The following is a 21,976-nucleotide window of genomic DNA, read 5'->3' as shown; positions in this document are numbered from 1 at the left end:
CATGCAAACAATGACAGAAGGGGGGGGGGGGGGGGCAATTAAGTGAACCCTCTGCCTAAGGAGATTTAAAGAACAAGAGTAACCAATTTTTACCAAACAATTTAAGTCAGGTGTGTGCCCAATCACTGATGAGTGGTTGCAAGCTGCCCTGCCCACTATAAAACACACACCTGGTAAGAATTGTCTTTATTGCCCCTTTCCGACTGAAACTAGGGTCAACGCACGTTTTTTCCAAGCCGATGCAACCCACTAGCAATTAGCATTTGACACCTTTCCCATTGACAAAAAAAAAAAAAGCCCTTTTTTTTTTTTCACCCGTCTAACCCCCCACCCCTCCTCAGCCTTGCGTAAGGTTACGTGACGTCACCACGCTAAGATACACGTCGACAAGTGCGACCGTATTCATTCAGTTCAAGGAAGTAAACAATGCAGAGCAACATGGAAGCCTCCTTTCCGTTTGTGTTCTCTGTTTTCATGCTTTGTACTGCCCTCAAAATGGTCGAAATGCAGCAAAGGATCAACACTCTGCTTGTGCTGAGGCAACGTAGGCGACGTGAATTCTTCTTCTATTAGCTTTGTTGTGAGCCTCGACGTAACTACGGTTGTGGGGCGTGTTAAATCGGAGGCGACTGGCACGTTGTTATGACGCATCACGTAAGAGCCTACGTCACCACGTAGATTAGGGTGTTGACTGTTGACCCTGGGTTTTGCTTTCACACTGCAGGACGATCAGAGCCGAGGTGATTTTAACGCGGGTCGCTTGGCGGGTTGATTGACACGGGTCGAGGCGGGTCGCTGCACCTTTCCCACTGCCACCAAAAGCCGATTGTTAGTGGGTTGACATGGGTTTTTTTGGCCAGTGGGAAAGAGAAGGATTATCTGATGTGCATCATGGCTCGGTCAAAAGAGCTGTCTGAAGACCTGCGATCAAGGATAATTGTTTTGTATATAGCTAGGAAAGGATACAAAACATTCTCTAAAAGTCTGGATGTTCATCAATCGACAGTCAGAGACTTTTTCTACAAATGGAGGGAGTTTGGCAGTGTTGCTTCTCTCCCAAGGAGTGGCCGTCCACCAAAGATGACGCCAAGAGTTAAGCGCAAAATATTAATTGTGCTAGTTCACTTACTTATTGCGCCCCCTTCTGTCATTGTTTGCATGCTATCCCCATTAAAATATGAAAACTTATAAATGTTTGCGTGGTTTTAGTTAAAGCAGTTTTTTCCATCTGTGTGATTTTGACAAAGATCAGATCACACCAAAAGGTTCAGAAACTTTTTCATACCACTGTAACTTGCTTTTAACATACATTATTTGTTGTTACACTTACCCCGGAGATAAAAGTTTTTAACATTTAATAATTCTTTATGCTCTTTTTTTTTTTATTCACAAACAAATGTTTTCTCATAAGAAACCTCCCATATTTGCATTTTTTTTCAACCAGAAATTGATTATTCACTAAAATCAAAAGACTAAATTAGCAATCAGGAAAAAGTAAACTTATGAAAATGTTTTTCCCTGAAGCTTCTGATTAAAATTGTTACATGTTAAACTTTATATTAATGACAATTATTTTGTAATGATGATGTAACCAGTATTTGATACTGTGCATCTGTATGCATGTCAATTTTTATCAATTGTTTTTTGAAGATGTTTGGAAGCATGCAAGATTGCAAAAAAAAAAAACAATCCAAAATGAAAAGAACGTGACATTTTGCATGCAATACGTCAAACTTTATTTGCTCCAATTATATATATTTTTACACTATAAAAATACTGTAATTAAAAATATATAAAGGTACATTTAAAGGCAGCAGCAAGACAATGTCAAGAGTAAGTTCAATAAAAAAGCTATAGGCCAATGTCAGCATCCGAAATAGATGATTGACAGACAAGAATTCCCTTTAAACCATGAGCCTCATTAATGACACTAAAATGGCAAGGTAATATTTTAAGAAAATTAAACAAAAGCAACAAAAAAAAAAACAATTACTTACACAGCAAACATGACAAGGCAAAAGACAAAACTAATTAAAGTACTTTAGTGTAATTTGTTTTATAAATAACCCCATAACAAATTTGCAAACGTATCCTTTCTCAATAAAAATAAGTAGCCTCTGGTCCCGAAATAAGTTTTGTTTCCAATGACTGCTTTTGCAACAGTGATGACAGTGGTGAGATCATTGAATTACTCATGTTTAACGTCTGGGTTAACCTTCAAAGAAGACGAGTTCCTCAAATTAATGAAACACTGAAAATAACATTGACAGGGCCAACCAACAAAGTTTAGAGATGTATGACAGAAATACACAGGAAAACAAAAGTATATTAAGAAAGCATTGTAAAACAACAAACACAAATGATCCAGACTTCTTTTAACGTCCTATTTTCTTAGTAGAGGGCATAAAACGTTCTTGATCAATCAAATCAAACCCATTTTTTAGACATAAAAATAAAACACCAAGAAAAACACAGGAACTAACATTAAAATACCCAGTGTAGTGACTAATTCAGTAAATGGTAAAGGTCCACTGACTGCGTAAGAAAAACATGGGTTTCAAATTAAGCCACAGATAATATAGTACTAGTTAGCATAAAACTGTATAGGTAAAAACATTACTAAATGACTAAATATCTGACTTTTTTTTTCAGGATGTAGATAAAACACAAAAATATTTTAGAAGACGTGGAGGTAAATATTACATTGTGGCTGTGCACTTAAAGTAACTTTTCCTCAACTAAATGATACATTTGGGGTCGAGTGAAGTGAATAGTCGTCAGTCTCATGGGACATCTCATTTATAGCCAACGTCTCAGCAGTTGCTGTCCTTTGTGTCTTTTCTCTCCTCACACACTTTGGGCACCTGCTGGTGGGTGGCGTCATCAATACTTGGTGATGGACTTAAAGCTGAATGCTGGTGCGCAATTGGAACTGGTTTGACATCTGACTGCTCACTCTTTGGTGTCATCCTAGGACACAAACAAAATCAGTCCATGGCAATGTAAAGTGTCTTCATCTAAACCAGTGCTTCTCAATTATTTTCTGTTAAGGAAGATGCACAGTTTTGAGCCCCCCAACTCTCTGCCGTCAGTAAATAGTAGTAAATAGTATCATTTGTCTATAAAATTATTATAAGTAGGCCTACACCTCTGCATAACATCATATATTTAATATTAAAGAAAAAAAGTAATACAGATCAACTTACAAACTTACTTACCAAAGTATACATTTATTAAAATTGTTTTGTTTGTAACAGAAAAGAAAGCACATCAATGTGCCTGAATTAAAAAAAGGTCACATCCAAACTAAAAAATACACTCAAGTTTTTGACCACTTCATACTGAAAAATAAAATTTAATAAAATCAAAAAAATAATAATAAATTCAAATTAACATTAACTCATAAGGACAATATTGAATTTAAAAAACAAAAAATAAAATAAAATAAAATAATAATAATAAAACAAAAACGACCGTCCTTAGACAGAGGGAGTTTTTAATTTTTGCTATGGTGTGGGGTTATTTTGCAATGAGCAACTTATGCCACCTTATATGATGCTAAACGTGCTCGCTGGACGACTGTTGGCAATATTCGGCACGTTTTCACTGAGAAAAAAAATCAAGCGGTTTATCAATGTGATTGGGCTCTAATGTCTTTAGGTGACCTCTTAATTGATTTGGCTTTCTGGTGTCTGCAGTACACATTTTTAGACACAGTAGAGACAAGTCTTTCCTCATCTCCCACTGTATTAAAAGTCAAAACCCAAACGTTGCGTGTGCTTCGTCATTTATCCTCATTTTAGGCTCTTCACATCTCCAGGGTTGCGTTTCAATAATAGTTTTATGCGCCCCTCGCTCACTTGCCCTAGGCACTTGCCCATGGGGGAATCCCCACCGCCATCTTAAGGGCTGTTCCATTTCTCCAAACAGCTAAAGTGAACTTTGTGAGATCGACCCTTTGAGGGCCTAGTGATCAAGTCAACAACGATGGTCACTTCAAAGCTCCCTACATCCCACAATGCATTGCAGTGGTGCACGGATAATATGTCCATGCAGTGGTGATAATGAAGCTCACACACCGTTGGCTGCTGTCTATTTACCACCCAAAAAATGAATTAAAGAGCAGCACGGTGTTCAAATGTAATACCAAACTGCCTTTTGAATTGTAAAATTCATTATTGTTGTTTAAAAAAACAAAACAACAACTGTCTGTTGCAACTATGCTAGAACGTATGGAATCATATGAATACCAAAATAATACATGAATAAATAAATATAAATAAATTGCATAAATGAAAAATAAAAGTATATTTTGTTATTGACTTTCACTTCGTCATTAAAAATCACAAAAGGAAGAAACAACAAAAGTTTTTGTCACTGACTTTTCTATTTTGCTTGCCTTTTCAACGTTGCTTTTAACAAAAGGAATGGTCTGTCAATCAAACGGCATTGGGAGGGACAAACTAAAATTAATGTCAACTAAACCTAAGTAAGTCAAATGTATTCAAACAAAAAATCTGTAAGAATTATAAGGTAAAGAAAAATAAATAATGAATTGCCCAAATAAAATTTTACACAAAACTAATAATTCTGATAATTCCTACGTACCGACGTATTGCCATCAAGCGTGGAAAATGTCTTGTGTCAACGTGTATTGACATGAGTCTCCGTATATTTTGTGTGATTTGGAATAGGCAGTATAGCACCACCTCAACAACATGTGGTTGTTCCGTGATTGTCTGGCCTGTGAGTGAAAGAGGGCAAGTGTGTTCCATTTATGCCTTTCACTCCCCCGCTGCCCACTTTCCCTCCGCCCTCCAAGTGGCTCCGTGTGACGTCATGGGAAGTGCCTAAGGCAAGTGAGCGAGGGCGACTCAAACCATTATTAAAACACAGCCCAGTGCTCTTTGCTGTGTGCTCGTTTGGTTAAAAATACTGTGCACACTCTGAAAATTAGAGCCAACCACTGAGTGGATGTACAATTACACTTTATTCTAGTACAGCAAAAAAGTATGATTCCCGAGGTCACACTTGCGCCCCACTATTTGAGAAGTACTGATCGAAATGGTAAGAGCAGTAATAAGCACTCAGTTTTTATTTTGTGTCTTACAATTTTTAATAATAATGTTTTGCCATGGTTAACTTTAACACTTTGATAAGTAGGGTAGTTTAAAAAAAAAAAAAAAAAGTGTGAGGTGGATCTGCAATTTTATAGTGTCCATTTATCTTAAAAATATAGGGCTAAAGTCTTTGTTATATATGATGATACCAACAGTACTTAGTACCAATTTTAGGCACATTGCGGTAAAAATATGACTTTTCCTATAAAAAGGACGAACTGTGTAATGTTGACAGTTCAACCCTAAAATGAGTTGATTTCCATTTGTTCCCTTGACTTGAAATACTGGCGGATGATAAACATTCTGGTTAAATTCTGTAACGGTTGTACCTTTAAAAAAAAGTATACACATTCAAGAATAGTTGTTGTAATAAATCTTTTACCTTGCATCTGGTACTTTGCTATGTAAATTCCCTGAATGGCAACTAACTTTACTGGAACTCCCCCCTTTGCTACGTCTCTCTCCTCCTTCTCGCTCTCGATCTCCATCTTCACGCCTGGAGCTTCGGCTAGAAGTACCCTTGTCCAGGTGCTCCCTTACATAGCCCTGGGTGTTGGGCTCATGATTTTCCAGAGGTGAGGTTCCTGCACCAATTGAGGCACTAGTTGGTGTGGCGCCAGTGCTTGTGCCCATAGACTTTGAGATGACCTTGAGTTTATGTGAGGTTGACTTGTAGTGCTTCTTCTTCTGCTGGACACGGCTGTTATGCTTGAGGAAGAACTCACAGGACTCCTGGAGTACTCGTCGGCTCTCACTTATGGGACTGTGGATCACGAAATGGAGAGAAGTGAGCAAAAATGCCAATTCCAACATGAGAAGATAACCAAAATATCCTTTACTCTCTTTTGCGAGTCCTGTTGAAGAAGTAGGCCCACTCAGAACAGGTCTTTTTGCTGCTGACCCAGAACACTGCAGATATTCCCACAACTAGGGTCATCAAGTACTTAACCAGGAACAGAGAGAGATCAGGACGCTCAAGCTCGGTTTTCTGAGAGAAAGAAGAACAGCAAAAAGATCAATGTATCGATTAATGAACCGGTGAACACTTAACATTCATTTATACAATATGGCAAAATGTAAGTAGTGTGTGTTCATAAGTTTAGTTCACTATGGCATGGATTGGAAGGTCAATCCGGAGGTGTGGTTAAACGAATCCCCGGAAGTGTTTTAAAATCTCGCAGTAACAAAATTTGCCAACAGAGGCTGGCTTCAAAACAGAGCAATCAACCATTCACTTTCATTATAAAATATTCAATTTTACCATCGCTAACATCTTTGTAAAAACTTAGAATTTGAACGAATGAATGAATGCTTTATTTTGGACATGAGAAAAAAATAAAAATAATAGACAAACAAAACAAACGAAAAACAAAATGATTTTTTTTTTTTTTTTTTTAAATCAGACAGAACCAATGATATTCTTGAGATAACAGAAACAATAGTTAAGACAATAATGATAATAATAAACAAGATCAGAATTTGGAGTGACAATGATGGTTTGGTGAACTTGTTAGCATGTTCTTTATGCGATAGTTATCTGAATAACTCTTAATAGCTATGCATCACGTAACATTATCATAGTGAACACTTATTCAGGATGTTGTTCTCTATTGTATTTTAATTTAAATTGCCTTTCAAGACGACATATCTGTTTTATGTGTTGGATTTTATCAAGTAAATTTCCCCCAAAAATGAGACTTATGCTCCGGTGCAGGGGTCGCGTTAACCGAATATTTTCCGTCATTGACCGGTTTTTTAAAACGGTGACGCAAAAAACTGAAGTCCGTCCGTCAGTTTGACAGGTTGCAATTCACACCCCAGACCACAGGGTGGCGAGTGAGCATATTAATTAGCTATTGTCTCTCTTTAATGCATGACGTCGTTGGCTATTCTGTCAGGAATATTGTAGCGTCACCGTGGTCTGGCGGCGGCACCGTGATTGACACATCAACGCGAGGTTCTTATTGGTGCAACTGGTGTGCCAGCGCGTCATCCAATTAGTGGACTAGATTGCCGCCTGTGTATAGACCCCAATCACATGACGTCAAAACTCCGCCCCCCTGACTGGAGCCGCCATATTATCCGTCAGCTCGTTGTGTTTACACATTACCGCTACGTACATGCCTCCTATTACAGCGTGTTTTTCTGCTCGTTAACATTAATAATCAAAATGGTGAAGGCGTGTGTGGCGGTTGGTTGGAGTAACAGAGAAGATAGACGGAGAGACTTGAAGTTCTACCGTATTCTGAGAGACCCGAAGAGGAGAGCGAGATGGACTGCTGTAATTCGACAAGAAATCTGGGCACCAAACGATCACCACAGACTATGTAGTAGTCATTTTATATCTGGTAATATGCATTTAATATATATTTAGAAGATTTTGGGCTGACAACCACAATTAAGATCATTGTGTGACGTTGGTGATTGGGGTCTATATAGTTGCCTCTTTTTCTTTGGGGGCGGAGTTGTTGTTTTGTTGGTGTTGTTGGCGGTAAGTAGAGTAAAAAGAGGGAGAAAAATACCACGACTTCCGTGTCTAATTTTTCGCCGCCAAGCAAGCGTTACAATATTAATTAAAAATGAATGAAAACTAAATACTATTGAATATGTCATCATTATCATTTTAAAAATTTAAGTGACGGGTAAAAATAGATTATGACCGGATTTTTATGACCCTGTCAGTCAAATGTCTAGCGCAACCTCTGCTCCGGTGCGACTTATATATGCTTTTTTCCTCTTTGTTGGGCATTTTATGGCTGATGTGACTTATACTCAGGTGCGACTTATAGTCCGAAAAATACGGTAACATTGTTTTACTCATTAAACCAAATTTATCAAAAACAAAAATTCATATTCTAACTGAGGAAAAAGTTATGACACCCTACCACCTAATAAGTAGTGTTACCTCCTTTGGCTGAAATAACTTCAGTGAGACACTTTTTGTAGCCATCTACCAGTCTTTGACATCAGTCTGAAGAAAGTTTGCCCCACTCCTCAATACAGAATACTTTCAGCTGTGATATGTTTGAGGGGTTTCTTGCATGTACAGCCTGTTTCAAGTCACCCCACAGCATCTCATTGGGATTAAGATTTGGGCTTTGACTCGGCCATTCCAGGACCCATTTCTTCCTTTTCAGCCAGTCCTTGGTGGATTTACTGGTATGTTTTGGACCATTGTCCTGTTGCAGGGTCCAGTTTTGCTTCAGCTTTATTTTTTTCACAGATGATCTCACATGTTCCTCAAGCACCCTCTAATACGCGATAGAATTACCAGTGGATTCTATGATGGTGAGCTGGCCAGGTCCTGCTGTAGCAAAGCATCCCCAAACCATGACACTTCCACCTCCCTCCATGCAGTTGGTATGAGGTTCTTTTCCTGGAATGCTTTATTTAGTTTACGCCAAACATGTCCTCTGTTCTGGTGTCCAAATACATCAATTTTGGATTCATCTGTGCAAAGAACATTATTCCAGAAGTCCTCATCTTTGTCTACATTAACTCTGGCAAACTTCAGTCTGGCCTTCATGTTCTTCTTGGAGAGCAAATGTTTCCTCCTTGCACACCTCCCGTGAAGGTTAAACTTGTAAAGTCTCTCTCTGATTGTAGAGGCATGCACTTTCACATCAACAGTAGCAAGAGCCTGTTGTACGTCCTGTGATGACATTTTAAGGTTTTGGGGACATCTTTTAGTATCTTGCGGTTTGCTCTTGGGATGAACTAGCTTGGACGGCCAGATCTGGGAATATTGGCAGTTGTTTTGAATGTCCTCCACTTGTAGACTATTTTCCGGACAGTGGAATGGCTGATTTTATATTCCTTTGAGATCTTTTGAAATCCCTTACCAGACTCATAAGCGTCTACAATCTTCTTTTTTTCGGCCTCAGACAGCTCCTTTGATCTCACCATGGTGTTTTCCCTCACTTCAACAGTCAGTCACTGTTGCAAGTATACCGCGTTGAGGAGTGGGGCAAACTTTCTTCAGACTGATGTCAAAGACTGGTAGATGGCTACTACAAGCGTCTCACAGAAGTTATTTCAACCAAAGGGGTTAACACTAGATACTGGGTGGTCGGGTGTCCTAACTTTTTCCCTCAGTTAGAACATGCATTTTTGTTGATAAATTTGATTTAATGAGTAAAACAATGTTAACTTTTGTTGTTTACCTGCAATTCAATTTTCCAGAAATAAAATAAAAACAAGATTAGACATTGATTTGTGAACATTTCTTGTTAAAAAATTGAATATTTAATGGGGAATTATTTTTTTTTTGACTCACTGTACATACCATCAAAACGTATAACTTGGCCTCTCCACAGTGTTGTTTGTATTGTTTATAGTTGTGTTACCTTAGATCTTAAAAAATCGCAATCCTTTTGTGATTACCAATCATAGATCTTGGTGTTTAACATGTGCACCTTTGGAAACAAATTAGTTTTCACAAATGTGATGTATGTTATGTTAAATCAGAGGAACATGATTGCTCAAAACTGAATGCTGTTAGGATTTTTAGACTTCCTACATCGGCCATCGACCAAAACGCGAGCATTCTGATGTCTTAAATGCCACTTACAGTATATGGACTAAACGAATGTGGACAGAAAACATGATGCACTATTATTATAGTGCCGCCCTTAACAGTGAGAACAGGGGAACAAATAGAAGCAGGTAACATTTTGTTTGACATCACCAAGGATTCGTCTACTTCTATCCTGTTTATGGTGATACACCACTGTTTTTAGCTTAAAAAAATCACCTTCATAATTTTTGGTTAAGGAAACAAACTGAAGTGGGCCTAATTTCTTTCTTTTTGAAAAATCACTCAAAGAGAGTCACCAATGGCGCGGTTGTGAATTCGCTTGGCTTCAGGGTGGGCAGCATGCAGTCAATTTCCGTTCAGTGACTGTGTGGATGTGAGTGTGAATTGTCAGGCTCTTTAAGTGCCCTGTGAATGACCGGCGACCGGTTCAGGTTTTAGTCAGCATTTTGCCTTATGTTTGCTGGGATAGGGTACCGGTAGCTGGTACTCCGACGAGGATAAATTATTTTGAAAATGGTTAGATTATTAAAACCAAAAGCTTTGTCACTTGTGCTCAAGGCTTTGTGAGTTTCTCTGTTTAAGCAGAGTACTTTGTGAACGAATAAGTCTAAGGAGCCGTTTACATGGTGTCGCTGCGATAGCGATATGCAACGATTTGTGTTGTGGAATGGCATCGCCCATAGACTGCAATACCTATGGTAGGTTATGAAGTCTATGCCTCACATTTACACGGTGATGGCGAAAACGCAAACTTTTGATTCTGGCCTCCAAAGCGGAACGATACGATTGCAGGGATTCCTCCTTAACATTTTGAAAAAAACGCTCTAGCTCGATGATGTCAGAACTTGCACATACAGTACGTCACTTTGGGCATGCGCAGTCGCTGCTAGTAAACATTCAAAACAGCAAATATGGTCGAACGTTGGTTTTCGTTGACCGTTTTTATAATTTAAATATATTCTATGTCTGCGTTTTTGTAATTTTGGAGCAAAAGAAAAAAAACGCATGTGGACGCCATTGCTTAGAGTGGGCGGGAATGTAGTCTTCCGGGCTGAGGAGGTTGTTGTCAAGAAAGTGCATCATTGGCTGTTGCCTTGTAAAACTGCACTGCCCCCTCGGGCCTGGCATGAATACTACACCACGGAATTGTAACATCGTTCGAATGGAGACGGAACCATGTAAATGCAACCATGAAATGTGTCGTATTCTCGGAGCGTCACCATGTAAACGGCCCCTGAATTGGCTCCAGCTATCCTCTACTGAACTAGCCAATTTAGAATAGTAATGCATTCTGCCATTTATCCTTCCTTAGCTTCCTTCTCACTCTACTCATGGGAGTGTTTAAAACCTACCTTATATGAGCATGGGATGCTGTATTCTTGGCAGTGGTCATTAATCCACGTGTTCTCCCAGGTGCTGCGTTGACTCTGTTCATATGTGTAGCAAGCTAACAAGGTGACCAGTGGGACCAGGTAGAGGCAACTGAACACGCCAATGCGTATCATGAACTTTTTGAGTTTCTCCTGGTTGCGCTCATCGTGTTGGATAAATTGCCTCACGTGATTAAGAGAAATAATGCCCGCAAGGATGAGGAAGAGCCCAATTATGACACCCACACACAGGGGAGCGATAACAAAGTAGCGCAGGGCCTCCAGATCGTACAGTCCCACGAAGCAAACCCCGCTGATGTTGTCCCCTTCGACCTTGTTCAGCGCTAACAGCATGACGGTTAATGCCCCAGGGATTCCCCAGGCAACAGAGTGGAACCACACCTAAAGACAGAACACACAGGAGTCCTTTGAACAACATGCAAGATTACCCTTGAAGCATAAGCCTGCCACTTCTGAGCAATTTTGAAGCCTCAAATTAATTTCAGTCTTGTCAGACCAGGCCCAAATCTTTTCATCTGTTCTATTTTAGAAATAATCTTTTAATCTTACCGCTTTCTTCTCTATGGCTTCACAGCTCCATTTGGGTCCAGCTGCCAGGAACCAGGTGATGGTGAGTATGACCCACCAGACAATTCCAGCAATTGAGAAGAAGTAGAGAAGCATAAAAAGTACTGTGCAGCCTTTGCTCTGAGAGCCTATAACAACTGTGTCCACACTAGTAGGATGGACTGCCTTGCTACAGGTTGCACTGTTACCCAGCAGGAAACCAATGAAGTATATGAGTGACACAAAGCTGTAGCAAACAGCATAAAATATTATGGGACGCTCGGGGTAACGAAAGCGTTTGACATCAATGAGGAAAGTAAGGAAGGTAAAGAGAGTGGCACCCAAGCAGATAATGGAGCAAACGCCAATAAAGCTCTTGGCGAATTCAATATCGTGGGGTTTAAAATACATATTGGAACAAGGTGGAGCACAGTCTGGAGCGCCCAGGAATGATGCACCGTGCCCAGATTTGGCTTTCAACTGTAGTGGGCACCAAAAGCCTAAGTCTCTCTTCGCAGATGTGGAGATCATTGGAGTGGTTGCAGGAAGCTTGGAATTATCTTGAAGAGCGCATGAGTCAAGTCTAGAACAGAATAAAATCTTAAGTTATCTGCTGTTACATCATTTCTGTGGTTGTGCATTCCCTACTTGTCACACTGTAGCTCAGGAGGCCAGATGATGCCAAAAATCCGAATGTTCTCCTGACAATCGAACATAACAGCCTCACAATCCTCTTTGCAAGGATGTAGCACTCTGTTCTCTTCAGTGCATTTTGGGAAAAAGGCCTGGCACAGGAAGTGATGGACATTTGGAGAACAACGAAGAGTTGCTAGGGGCATGAATGGCTGCAATGACAATAACGTAACAATATTTAAAATGCTGAAGTACCAGTGACTGCTCCAGTTGAGAACAAAAATTTATGGTGCGCTTTATGTTACGAATTCCGTCCCCAATTACTTAAAGGTCCTGTAAACATAAGAGAGTTGTTAACTAAGGATGTACCCATGCCTATTTTTTATTTTTTTTTCACCTTAGATCCAATTTCTGAAAGATATTTTTTGCCGATACCAATCTCATGCTTATATTTTTAGACCAGCAAAAATAATGCAACCAGTAAATGAGAAATCATATTTTTTGCATTAAAGTGAGCCCTGCTCGTAACGCAAGGAATGCTGTCTACAAATATTACACGATTCTCTGTTCCTAATATCATCAGTTTCTAAAGAAAAATAGTCCCATCCAGCGGACATGTTTGCCTAGAGGTTTGACTTATAGAAGCCGAAAAGCGCGATGGTGTTGAAAACACACGTGAATACTGGATCAGGTCCGAACCGTCCGATCATGCGACCAAATCTGATACGCCCAAAATAGCTGTACCAGGCGTATACAGTGGGGAGAACAAGTATTTGATACACTGCCGATTTTGCTGGTTTTCCCACTTGCAAGCCATGTAGAGGTATGTAATTTGTATCATAAGTTCTCTTCAACTGTGAGGGACGGAATCTAATACAAAAATCCAGAAAATCACATTGTATAATTTTTAAATAATACATTTGTATTTAACTGCATGAAATAAGTATTTGATACATTACCTACTAGTAAATATTTCGGCTCTTAGTTCTTTTTTTAAGAACCCCTCCTGTTCTCCACTCATTACCGGAAGTAACTGCACCTGTTTGAACTTGTTACCTGTATAAAAGACACCTGTTCACATGCTCAAACAAGTTACCTGTATAAAAGACACCTGTTCACATGCTCAACCAAACAAACTCCAACCTCTCCACAATGGCCAAGACCAAAGAGCTGTGTAAGGACATCAGGGATAAAATAATAGACCTGCACAAGGCTGGGATGGCTACAGGAAAATAAGCAAGCAGCTTGGTGAGAAGGAAACAACTGTTGGAGCGATTATTAGAAAATGGAAGAAGTTCAAGTTGACGGTCAATCTGCATCCTTCTGGGGCTCCATGCAAGATCTGACCTCGTGGGGCATTACTGATCAAGAGGAAGGTGAGGGATCAGCCCAGAACTACACGGCAGGACCTGGTCAATGACCTAAAGAGAGCTGGAACCACAGTCTCGAAGAAAACCATCAGAAACACATTACGCCGTCATGGATTAAAATCCGACAGCGCACGCAAGGTCCCGCTGCTGAAGCCAGTGCATGTCCAGATACGTCTGAAGTTTGCCACTGACCATCTGGATGATCCAGAGGAGCAATGGAAGAAGGTCATGTGGTCGGATGAGACCAAAATTGAACTTTTTGGTCTAAACTCGGCTCGTTGTGTTTGGAGGAAAAAGAAGGATGAGTACAACCCCAAGAACACCATCCCAACCGTGAAACATGGATGAGGGAAACATCATTTTTTGGGGCTGCTTCTCTGCTAAGGGTACAGGACGACTGCACCGTATTGAGGGGAGGATGGATGGGGCTATGTATCGCCAGATCTTGGCTGACAACCTCCTTCCTTCAGTGAGAGCCCTGAAGATGGGTCGTGGCTGGCTCTTCCAGCATGACAACGACCCAAAGCACACAGCCAAGGCAACTAAAGAGTGGCTCCGTAAGAAGCATCTTAAGGTCCTGGAGTGGCCTAGCCAGTCACCAGATCTGAACCCGATAGAAAATCTATGTAGGGAGCTGAAAGTCCGTGTTGCCCGGCAGCAGCCCCGAAACCTGAAGGCTCTGGAGAAGATCTGCATGGAGGAGTGGGTCAAAACCCCTGCTGCAGTGTGTGCAAACCTTGTCAAGGACTACAGGAAACGTTTGGTATCTGTAATAGCAAACAAAGGTTTCTGTACCAAATATTAAGTTCGATTTTTGTGATGTATCAAATACTTATTTCATGCAATTAAATGCAAATTTATTATTTAAAAATCATACAACGTGATTTTCTGTTTTTTTGTATGAGATTCCGTCCTTCACAGTTGAAGAGAACTTATGATACAAATTACAGACCTCTTTATGCTTTGCAAGTGGGAAAACCAGCAAAATCGGCAGTGTATCAAATACTTGTTCTCCCCACTGTAACTATTGTTACCAACACACCAAATTTGAATTAAAAAAACTTGCTAAATACTGTATAAGCCTTCAAAATGGGGAATAATAAGGCTGGCCTCTCAGGTTTCAGCAGCTGTCGACATGTCTGCTGTCTGTTCTCAAACCACAACCCACTGAACTTTTAAATGTCGATAAATTATTTGTTTGTTATTACGTGGAAAATGGACGCTACTTTGTCTGGCTTGTTTCCTGTACCTAAAAGAAATTCATCTTCCATAACAGCTAGGTTTTGTGGAGAAACATCGCACTCAGTCATATTTTCGTAATGTCTTGCTGTCACCTTCACGCCCATGGGACTTTACAAGTGAGTAACTGGGGATAGGCAGGTCTCCCTCAGCCACATTTTCACAACATTGAAGTTGTAGTGTGACGTTGTAGCCAATATCAATGTTGTTTCTCACAGCCCTATTTTATGAAAACCTCACTGCTACCTCTGGAAGTAATGCCAAAATTATACAGGCATAGGCATACTTGTGATATAGTGGTTCAAAAATGTGCATTGAGGTATAAACAGGATCATTTGTACCTGTTTAGCCAGGAACCTTCACTTGAACCCCAGCAAAAGCTGCATCCTTTAAAATTCGGTTGGTAGAATTGCATTTGACTGTGATGCAACTAGTATCGTCCACTGCGGCACAATTCATTGTTTGCCTTCAAGGCTACAGGGTAGTGCTCTTTTTGTTTTTTTTCTCCTATTTGGCTGACTGTTTAAGCATTTGTTACTACACAAAGGCCAAATAACATAAAACTCCTAAACACAAGATATAAGATGTATGATTTTTAATTTTGTGGATGAGCAAGTTATGATTGAGGAAGTTCCGTTTGGGCCGACTAGCCCCTGACACTGCTTAGTCAATATAAAGGGATCCTAGGGATCTGTCGTGGACAGCAGTGCCCTTATAAAGGCCTGCCCCCCCCCCCCAAAAAAAAATACAAATCCGGCTGATTGATGTGGTGAAAAAGTTGATTTCTATAACTCAGCAATTCAGCAGTAAATGGTTCTGTCTTGCGCGTTTGTAGCCCTTAATTTTTTTTTTCGATGTACTGTAGAAAGGACCTTTAATTAACCCTAGCTTCTTGAAAATGCCAGTAACAGCTAATATTCATTAAGTGTAACTTTGTACATGATCAGTTGGACCGCATGGTCAAGTAAACCCCCGCTTTATATAACAAATTACATCCCATCGCCGTTGGGTCTGGAACATACTGTATCAACTGCAATCGTCTACTGTACATCATAAAATGAGGTTACAGCTGCAGGAAACCCAGCTCTTGAGTCAAGTACTGTATTCACATTATTAAGATAAGCTGCAGTTTATAAAAACACCCCGAAAAAGGCCGTTTACTGCTTGAAATATATATGTATTCTTGTTTGACCATATAGGAGGCAGGGAAAATAGTTTGTGGACATGTGGCTATATCATAACATATAGAGTTATGGACTATTTAGAATAACTGAGCACTCACAGTTTTCTCTGAACAACTAGTCGGCTAATATTTGTACAATGCAAAAACACACCTCCTTAAAACTAGGTAAATATCCTTGTTTTCAGTGTACATCAACTAGAAATAAGTGAAATTATCTGCCAGTGCTTAAAGTAAATTTTACTCAGATTTCTTGAAAAAAGAAAAACAGTTAGGCTTTCATTAAACGGAAAATAAGCTTAAGACTTATTTCGGGCAATAAATTAGTATATTTAATCTTTAAAATCCATTAAACGCTCACTCTAAGCAACATATTTCTTAAAACAAGCAAAAAAAAACAAAACAAAACAAAAAAAACCTAATTCTAAGCAACAAATCTAAGAAATTAAACTTGAAAAAAAGCTTATATGATTCATTCTAAGCAACAGAACAACTCAGGTAAATTGTGAAATAAACTTGAAACACTTGTTTTCTGAGATTAAAAATTCTTATTAATTTTTGTTTTAACAAAAAAAAAAAAAATCAAGTCTGTTTGCAAGTTTGAGATGAACATCGAGCAATAAAAGTGATTTGTTCAAGTTAGATTGGAATGTTTCTTATTTTAAGGGGAGAAAAGTAAATGTGTCAGAAACACTTAATTTGCGAATAGATATTGTTCAAAACACTATTTGAAAATATTATTTTCTTGATTTGGGTGAACAATGACCAAAATTTACATTTATTGACTTAATAAGAACATAATATTCGCTTAATAGTGGAATAACCTTACATATTCATTTATTTGTTAGCTAGTCTTTAACACTCAAAACAAGCTGAAGAAATTTTTTGACTAGATTTAAGAAAAATAATCTTATTAAGACATTATAGATTTTCAGTGTAACCAGAACAAACATCAACATAGACTGCTATTCAACCTGTGTTTCCCTTTCTGAAATCCAGTCTGACTGTTCACATCGCTGGAGCCTACATGCGTTTCTCAAAGTAAATGTCTTGTTTCTCCCCAGTTGAGGTTGAGGAATCCCTGTCTGTGAATTTCTCTTGCAAAGTTTATAAGTACCAACTGTCTTTATGCGGTTAGCAAGTGGTTCAATTTTCTATTCTAAGGTCTATATCTTCACCTCTATTACTCTTCAAACTTAAGGAGTCTGAAATCCTCCTTCTTTGCTAAAAGTGTGTTACTGGCTGATTCAAGCCCCTTTATATTCTGACACTTCAAATACAGGTAACTGATTGTGGAATGCTGTGCCATGGGCTAAACCAGGGGAGCTCTACTTCAGAAAGTTCTTTGTGATAGGCTGAGCTAGGCTGAGGCTGAATCTGATGCCGATTCGATCACTCGTCCAGACATAATACATAGGAGGTATGACTATGTACAAGAGAAGAAGCTAGTGAGTGATTAACAGAATGAGTGTATTCATTGTGGTATGCAGCAAAGGCATTGTGTGACACTGGGCGTGTCCATCCCTTTCCTGAACAAATCAAAGGCTCCACACAAAAAAGTTGATGATTAGTTGCCTGTGGCTGAAGCTGATGTGAAATCAGAAGCCTTTACCTTTGCCAGATCACACACAAAAGATTCCCTCAGCACATAAATCTTCATGCTTGCCATTCTAACATCTGCAACTTGAACCCATAGCCTTCAGCTGGGAGACTTGGTACTATTGGAGAAAATCAGGGCTTCCAAGAATGGGGACAAAAAAATCAATTCACAAATGCCATGCCACAAATGTGTACAGTGATACTTCTACTTACGAAATTAGTTGGTTCTGGAAGTAGTTTCTTAACTTGAAAATTTTCTAAGTTGAGACGTGTTTTCCATGTCAATGCCCAAATGTGTTCTAAGTCCCCCAAATTCCATACATAAAATATTTTATAATATATGCATAAAAATGCATTAAAAATATGTTACAATTAGAATATTCCACAATAAACATAAAATCTGAGTTGTGCATAATGTTAAAAACCAAGAATAGAGTAAAGAATCAATGTTATTACGGTCATGTAAAGCTGTCGAAACACGAGGGGCGAATGAAGAGGACGCTCGAATACACGCATACACATACAGCAGAGGTCCCTCTTAGCCAATTGGATGCTGGGAATGCTAGGCAATAGCCAATTGCAGAGCAGCTATAAGTATGTTATATTCGGTCAATTTTGGGAGCTGCGAATACCAGCCATACAAAATTTTTGCCTTTCTTATCCTGAAATTTGTTTTTCAACAAGAGGTAATATTTTCCCGTTGAAGCGTGTCTTAGTTGAGCATTTTTGACATTAGGCTTAATCTCCGAGTTAGCAGGGGTTAGTTAGTTGGTGGAGTTGATTTCAACAAATTCCGTTTCGTTTGCAAGTTATTTGTTAGTTTTAGGGCTCCGGAGTGGCTAAGCTAGCGCGAGTCAATGGCACCATTATAGCATGCCAATTAAAAAAACAAAAATGATATGAACAGATCCAACATAGTCAAATAAATTCAAAACACAGATCATTGTTTTAAAACACCCATCCGGCCGAAACTATGTCACACCAAACTGCCGTAATTCATTTCATTCTGCAGGACTTTTTTTTTTTTTGGGATGCGTAATACGACCCCAATAAAGAGGAGCGCTTCGGTCACTCGTTCTCACACTCCATTCGAGGAAGGTTGGAAGTTGGACTTATCCCGCTCGGAGGTACCAGTTGCGACCTTAAAGCATTCTAAGCGAATGTAAACAGCAAAGATGGCTGATCGCCTCATGCTGTTTTTTATTTTGGCCTTCAAAAGACATTTTGACCTCCAGCAAACCTGACTTCTCATAAGCGATCAAATAGTGGAGGCGTATTGATGATATTTTCCCAGATCAGAGGTTGGAAACTCTGACTTCCCACCTTCTTCGAATGCAGCATCAGCCTGCTGAGTTAACTGACAACCGGCAACATGGCGAATGTGCATTTAGAGGCTGTGGAAACATACAGAAGAAACGGGCAATAGAAAGTTTCCACAAATTCCCTATGAAGAACGGGGAAAATATATACTTTCACTTGCTGTTAACTACGACATAAAAATCAGCGGTGGAAAAAACCACAATGTGATATCACTCTGCCCTCCTCCTCTGCAGAGCTTCTGGATTACAAATATTGCTATTCATACTGCAATTATTGACATGCAATGGTAAGTTTTAATAACTTTATCCTGAAAACATAGCCAACATTATTGATTGTATAGGTCATCGATGATTTTCATGTGTGCATATGTTGTTTTTTATTGGCATGCTACAATGGTGCCATTGACTCACGCTCGCTTAGCCACTCCGGAGCCCGGAAACTAACAAATAACTTGCAAACTACACATAATTTGTTGAAATCAACTCCACCAACTAACTAAACCCCTGCTAACTTGAAGATTAAGCCCAATGTAAAAAATCCTGAACTTCCGCTTTAACCTGAAAATTTTGTATGTAGAGACATTCTTAAGTAGAGGTACCGCTGTACAGTATTTCTTCAATCATGTCACTTAAACAGAGTAAAAACCTCAACGTCGATGCGATGTAGGTTAATTGTTCAGCTCAATGGGTCTCAATTAAATAAGAGACGAGTCATCCACTTGAACAATTACAATGCACAAGCAGATACCTCCTTTTCTAGTAATGACATTTTTAACAGATAACGTCTAAAAAAAGTAAGTGTAGGACAACTATCCTATCATGAAAGTAACAACGTAACCTCGTCAATGAGTTGAGAGCAGACCGGCTGAGAACAAAAAATTGTGAGGAATTGTTGAACCTCGACAAGTTTTATAATAATTGAGATCAAATTTATCGGTAAGATGAATTATGGCTCCCTACACTCCAATGAGTTTTATACCTGTGGTTTACACAGTAAACATATCACAAAACTTGACCCCAAAACACTTCTAAATTTACAACAATACCCTTACAAATTAATGTCTTATTACTGAATATTATATTTTTGGCACAGACGAGCAAACATACATTGTATGGGGTAAAAGTGCCTTGAAACCTTTGACTTATAACCCATGCTACATACTGTACATTGCATATGGCAAAAGCACCCTTGAACCTTTGACTAACAAGTAACCCATGCTCAACTTGACCCCCCCAACATGCAAAGATCTTAGAACAGTCGAAATATATGACGCCAATTATTATTTTGCACCGTAGCGGCATCTTGCAGCATTTTTGAGAAGTACAAAAAACATAGACATGCGATTTTCTTTTAGCAAGTAGTTGGGGATATGTTTATGCTAATTTTAAAAATTAGGTTTCTTTTATTGTATGTTTTGCAGTAATTTGTTTCCCCTTGATTTACAGTTCTGAGTATTAAAAAAGTTGCATCATACAACAAGTTGCATTAGGTACTTTGCAATTCAACTTTGGTGAAGCCTGTGTCGTTTAATACAGAGCATTTGATCGTATGTACGAAAAAGACTTACCTCCATTTTATTGGCCGCATCACCCTGATCATAGTGTTCCATCATGTTAGGAAAGAAAGTCATATTGTAGGACATCCCCATACAACGATGAACCTTAATTGGTTCGCAGGTAAAGAGGCTGTGACCACAGCAGCGTTGTAGCCAAAGCAGACCCAACAAAAGCAACACCATTATGGTGATGGACCACTGGAAATTTTGAGATAGGTTAATCTCTGTTGTGAATAACTTTTCGTGTGAATACGTTCCGTTTTGCCTCAGTCTGAGGATATTTGACGTAATTAAATAAACAAACCCCTGGGTCTCACTGTTCCACCTATCCCGGGGTCATCTCACTGGGGGTGATGGCAGCAGCAGAGGGTGCAGCTTCCCCATTAGCCCACTGCATGTGCTTTTACTTAGTCAGAGGTATCCAAAATGACTGAAATTGAAAGAAAATGGAACAGCAGTTACACACCCAGCATCTTATACTGCATATATGTTCATGAAATCCATGCAAGCACACAGCGTTATAGCAGAGTCATGTAAATAGGACAGTTATCCCACAAATAAATCATATACACCTATTGTGCTCCCATACAGAAGATTCCCTGTAGACTAGTGATAACCTCAGCGCCAACAAATCATGCTTTGGCCCCAAATAGGTGAATTAACACGATCATTTCTGTTTCTAAGCATACTGTTTTCAATTAAGGTTGGAATTTAAAAAAAGAACACATTAATTCAGTTGAATGCAAGTCTCAACTTGTTTGGACACATCGAGCACCTTTCGGAACGTTATTGTTATTGATTTAGAAAACTGATTGACTAAGACCGCCTCGGTATTAAGTTTATTGTAAATTATGCAGCACTGTTTTTTTTTTTTTTTTTTTTTTTTTTTTGTCTTCATACCCGAATGTACACCCTTCAAGGCAAGCTAATAAACATGCATTTCAACCGAGGCAATCTTAGAAACCTACACGAAAAGGGAGCGATATTTTTTTTTACCATTCTTCTTAACGATACCATATCGCAGGTAAATAACCGTAGATATCGATACGACGCAATTTGATTACAATTTGAAGGAGTGTGGAGTAAACATTGCTGCCTTCATTGCCAACCACGGAACGACGGCACAATCCAATGTCGACTCCACACTCCACAAAAGTTTTAAAAAGCTAAAACGGAGTAGTAAACAAAAAGGCTTACCACCAACTGTTATGAACCGAGTTCCTGCAGCAGTTAACTACACTGATACACTTTGGAGTAAGTTCTGAATGATATTTGATAGCTAGTTTCCTGAAAAGATCCAACACACTCCGTTTGGTCTACTCCAATCTCGTGCTGCCTTTGGGTCCCTGGGAAACTTCTGTTTCTCTGGATACGGAGTGGATTTGTGTGGTTAGAATTAAGAGTGGATACGTGTTGTGAAATGTTAGCAAGTAAGGGTATAAAATGCAATAACATGAATAAGAGGCGTGTTTGTGTTTTTACTTGT

The 21,976-nt window shown here is 39.2% G+C and overlaps 2 protein-coding genes across 4 annotated transcripts in view; one reads left to right on the top strand and one right to left on the bottom strand.

Annotated features, from left to right (window-relative positions):
* klhl32 (kelch-like family member 32) overlaps nucleotides 1–21,976 on the top strand; it is a 93,517-nt gene that overhangs the window by 2,989 nt on the left and 68,552 nt on the right. The window contains exon 1 of one of the 2 annotated variants that reach the window (XM_057834884.1): nucleotides 21,464–21,514. The exons of the other annotated variant lie outside the window; for it this stretch is intronic. The gene's annotated coding sequence lies outside the window, so the exon portion shown is untranslated. Of the gene's footprint in view, nucleotides 1–21,463; nucleotides 21,515–21,976 lie in introns of those variants that run through there. 2 annotated transcript variants of the gene reach the window in all.
* Nucleotides 1,720–21,832, bottom strand: fzd6 (frizzled class receptor 6). 2 transcript variants are annotated; one of them, XM_057834882.1, is made up of 8 exons: nucleotides 21,688–21,832; nucleotides 20,503–20,920; nucleotides 12,243–12,439; nucleotides 11,598–12,177; nucleotides 11,010–11,429; nucleotides 5,960–6,108; nucleotides 5,503–5,883; nucleotides 1,720–2,970 (listed from the first exon to the last, which is right to left on the bottom strand). In XM_057834882.1, exons 2-8 carry the CDS (start codon nucleotides 20,671–20,673, stop codon nucleotides 2,814–2,816), a joined length of 2,055 nt encoding a protein of 684 aa, XP_057690865.1. In that variant the 5' UTR covers nucleotides 20,674–20,920; nucleotides 21,688–21,832; the 3' UTR covers nucleotides 1,720–2,813. The 2 variants fall into 2 exon arrangements, with proteins under 2 accessions (XP_057690865.1, XP_057690866.1); XM_057834883.1 differs by lacking the exon at nucleotides 21,688–21,832 and adding an exon at nucleotides 21,487–21,606.

Source organism: Corythoichthys intestinalis, chromosome 4, assembly GCF_030265065.1.
Source record: "Corythoichthys intestinalis isolate RoL2023-P3 chromosome 4, ASM3026506v1, whole genome shotgun sequence".
Taxonomy (NCBI): Eukaryota; Metazoa; Chordata; class Actinopteri; order Syngnathiformes; family Syngnathidae; genus Corythoichthys; species Corythoichthys intestinalis.
Note: the sequence above shows the minus strand (reverse complement) of the source record. Positions and strands in the feature narration are given on the sequence as shown.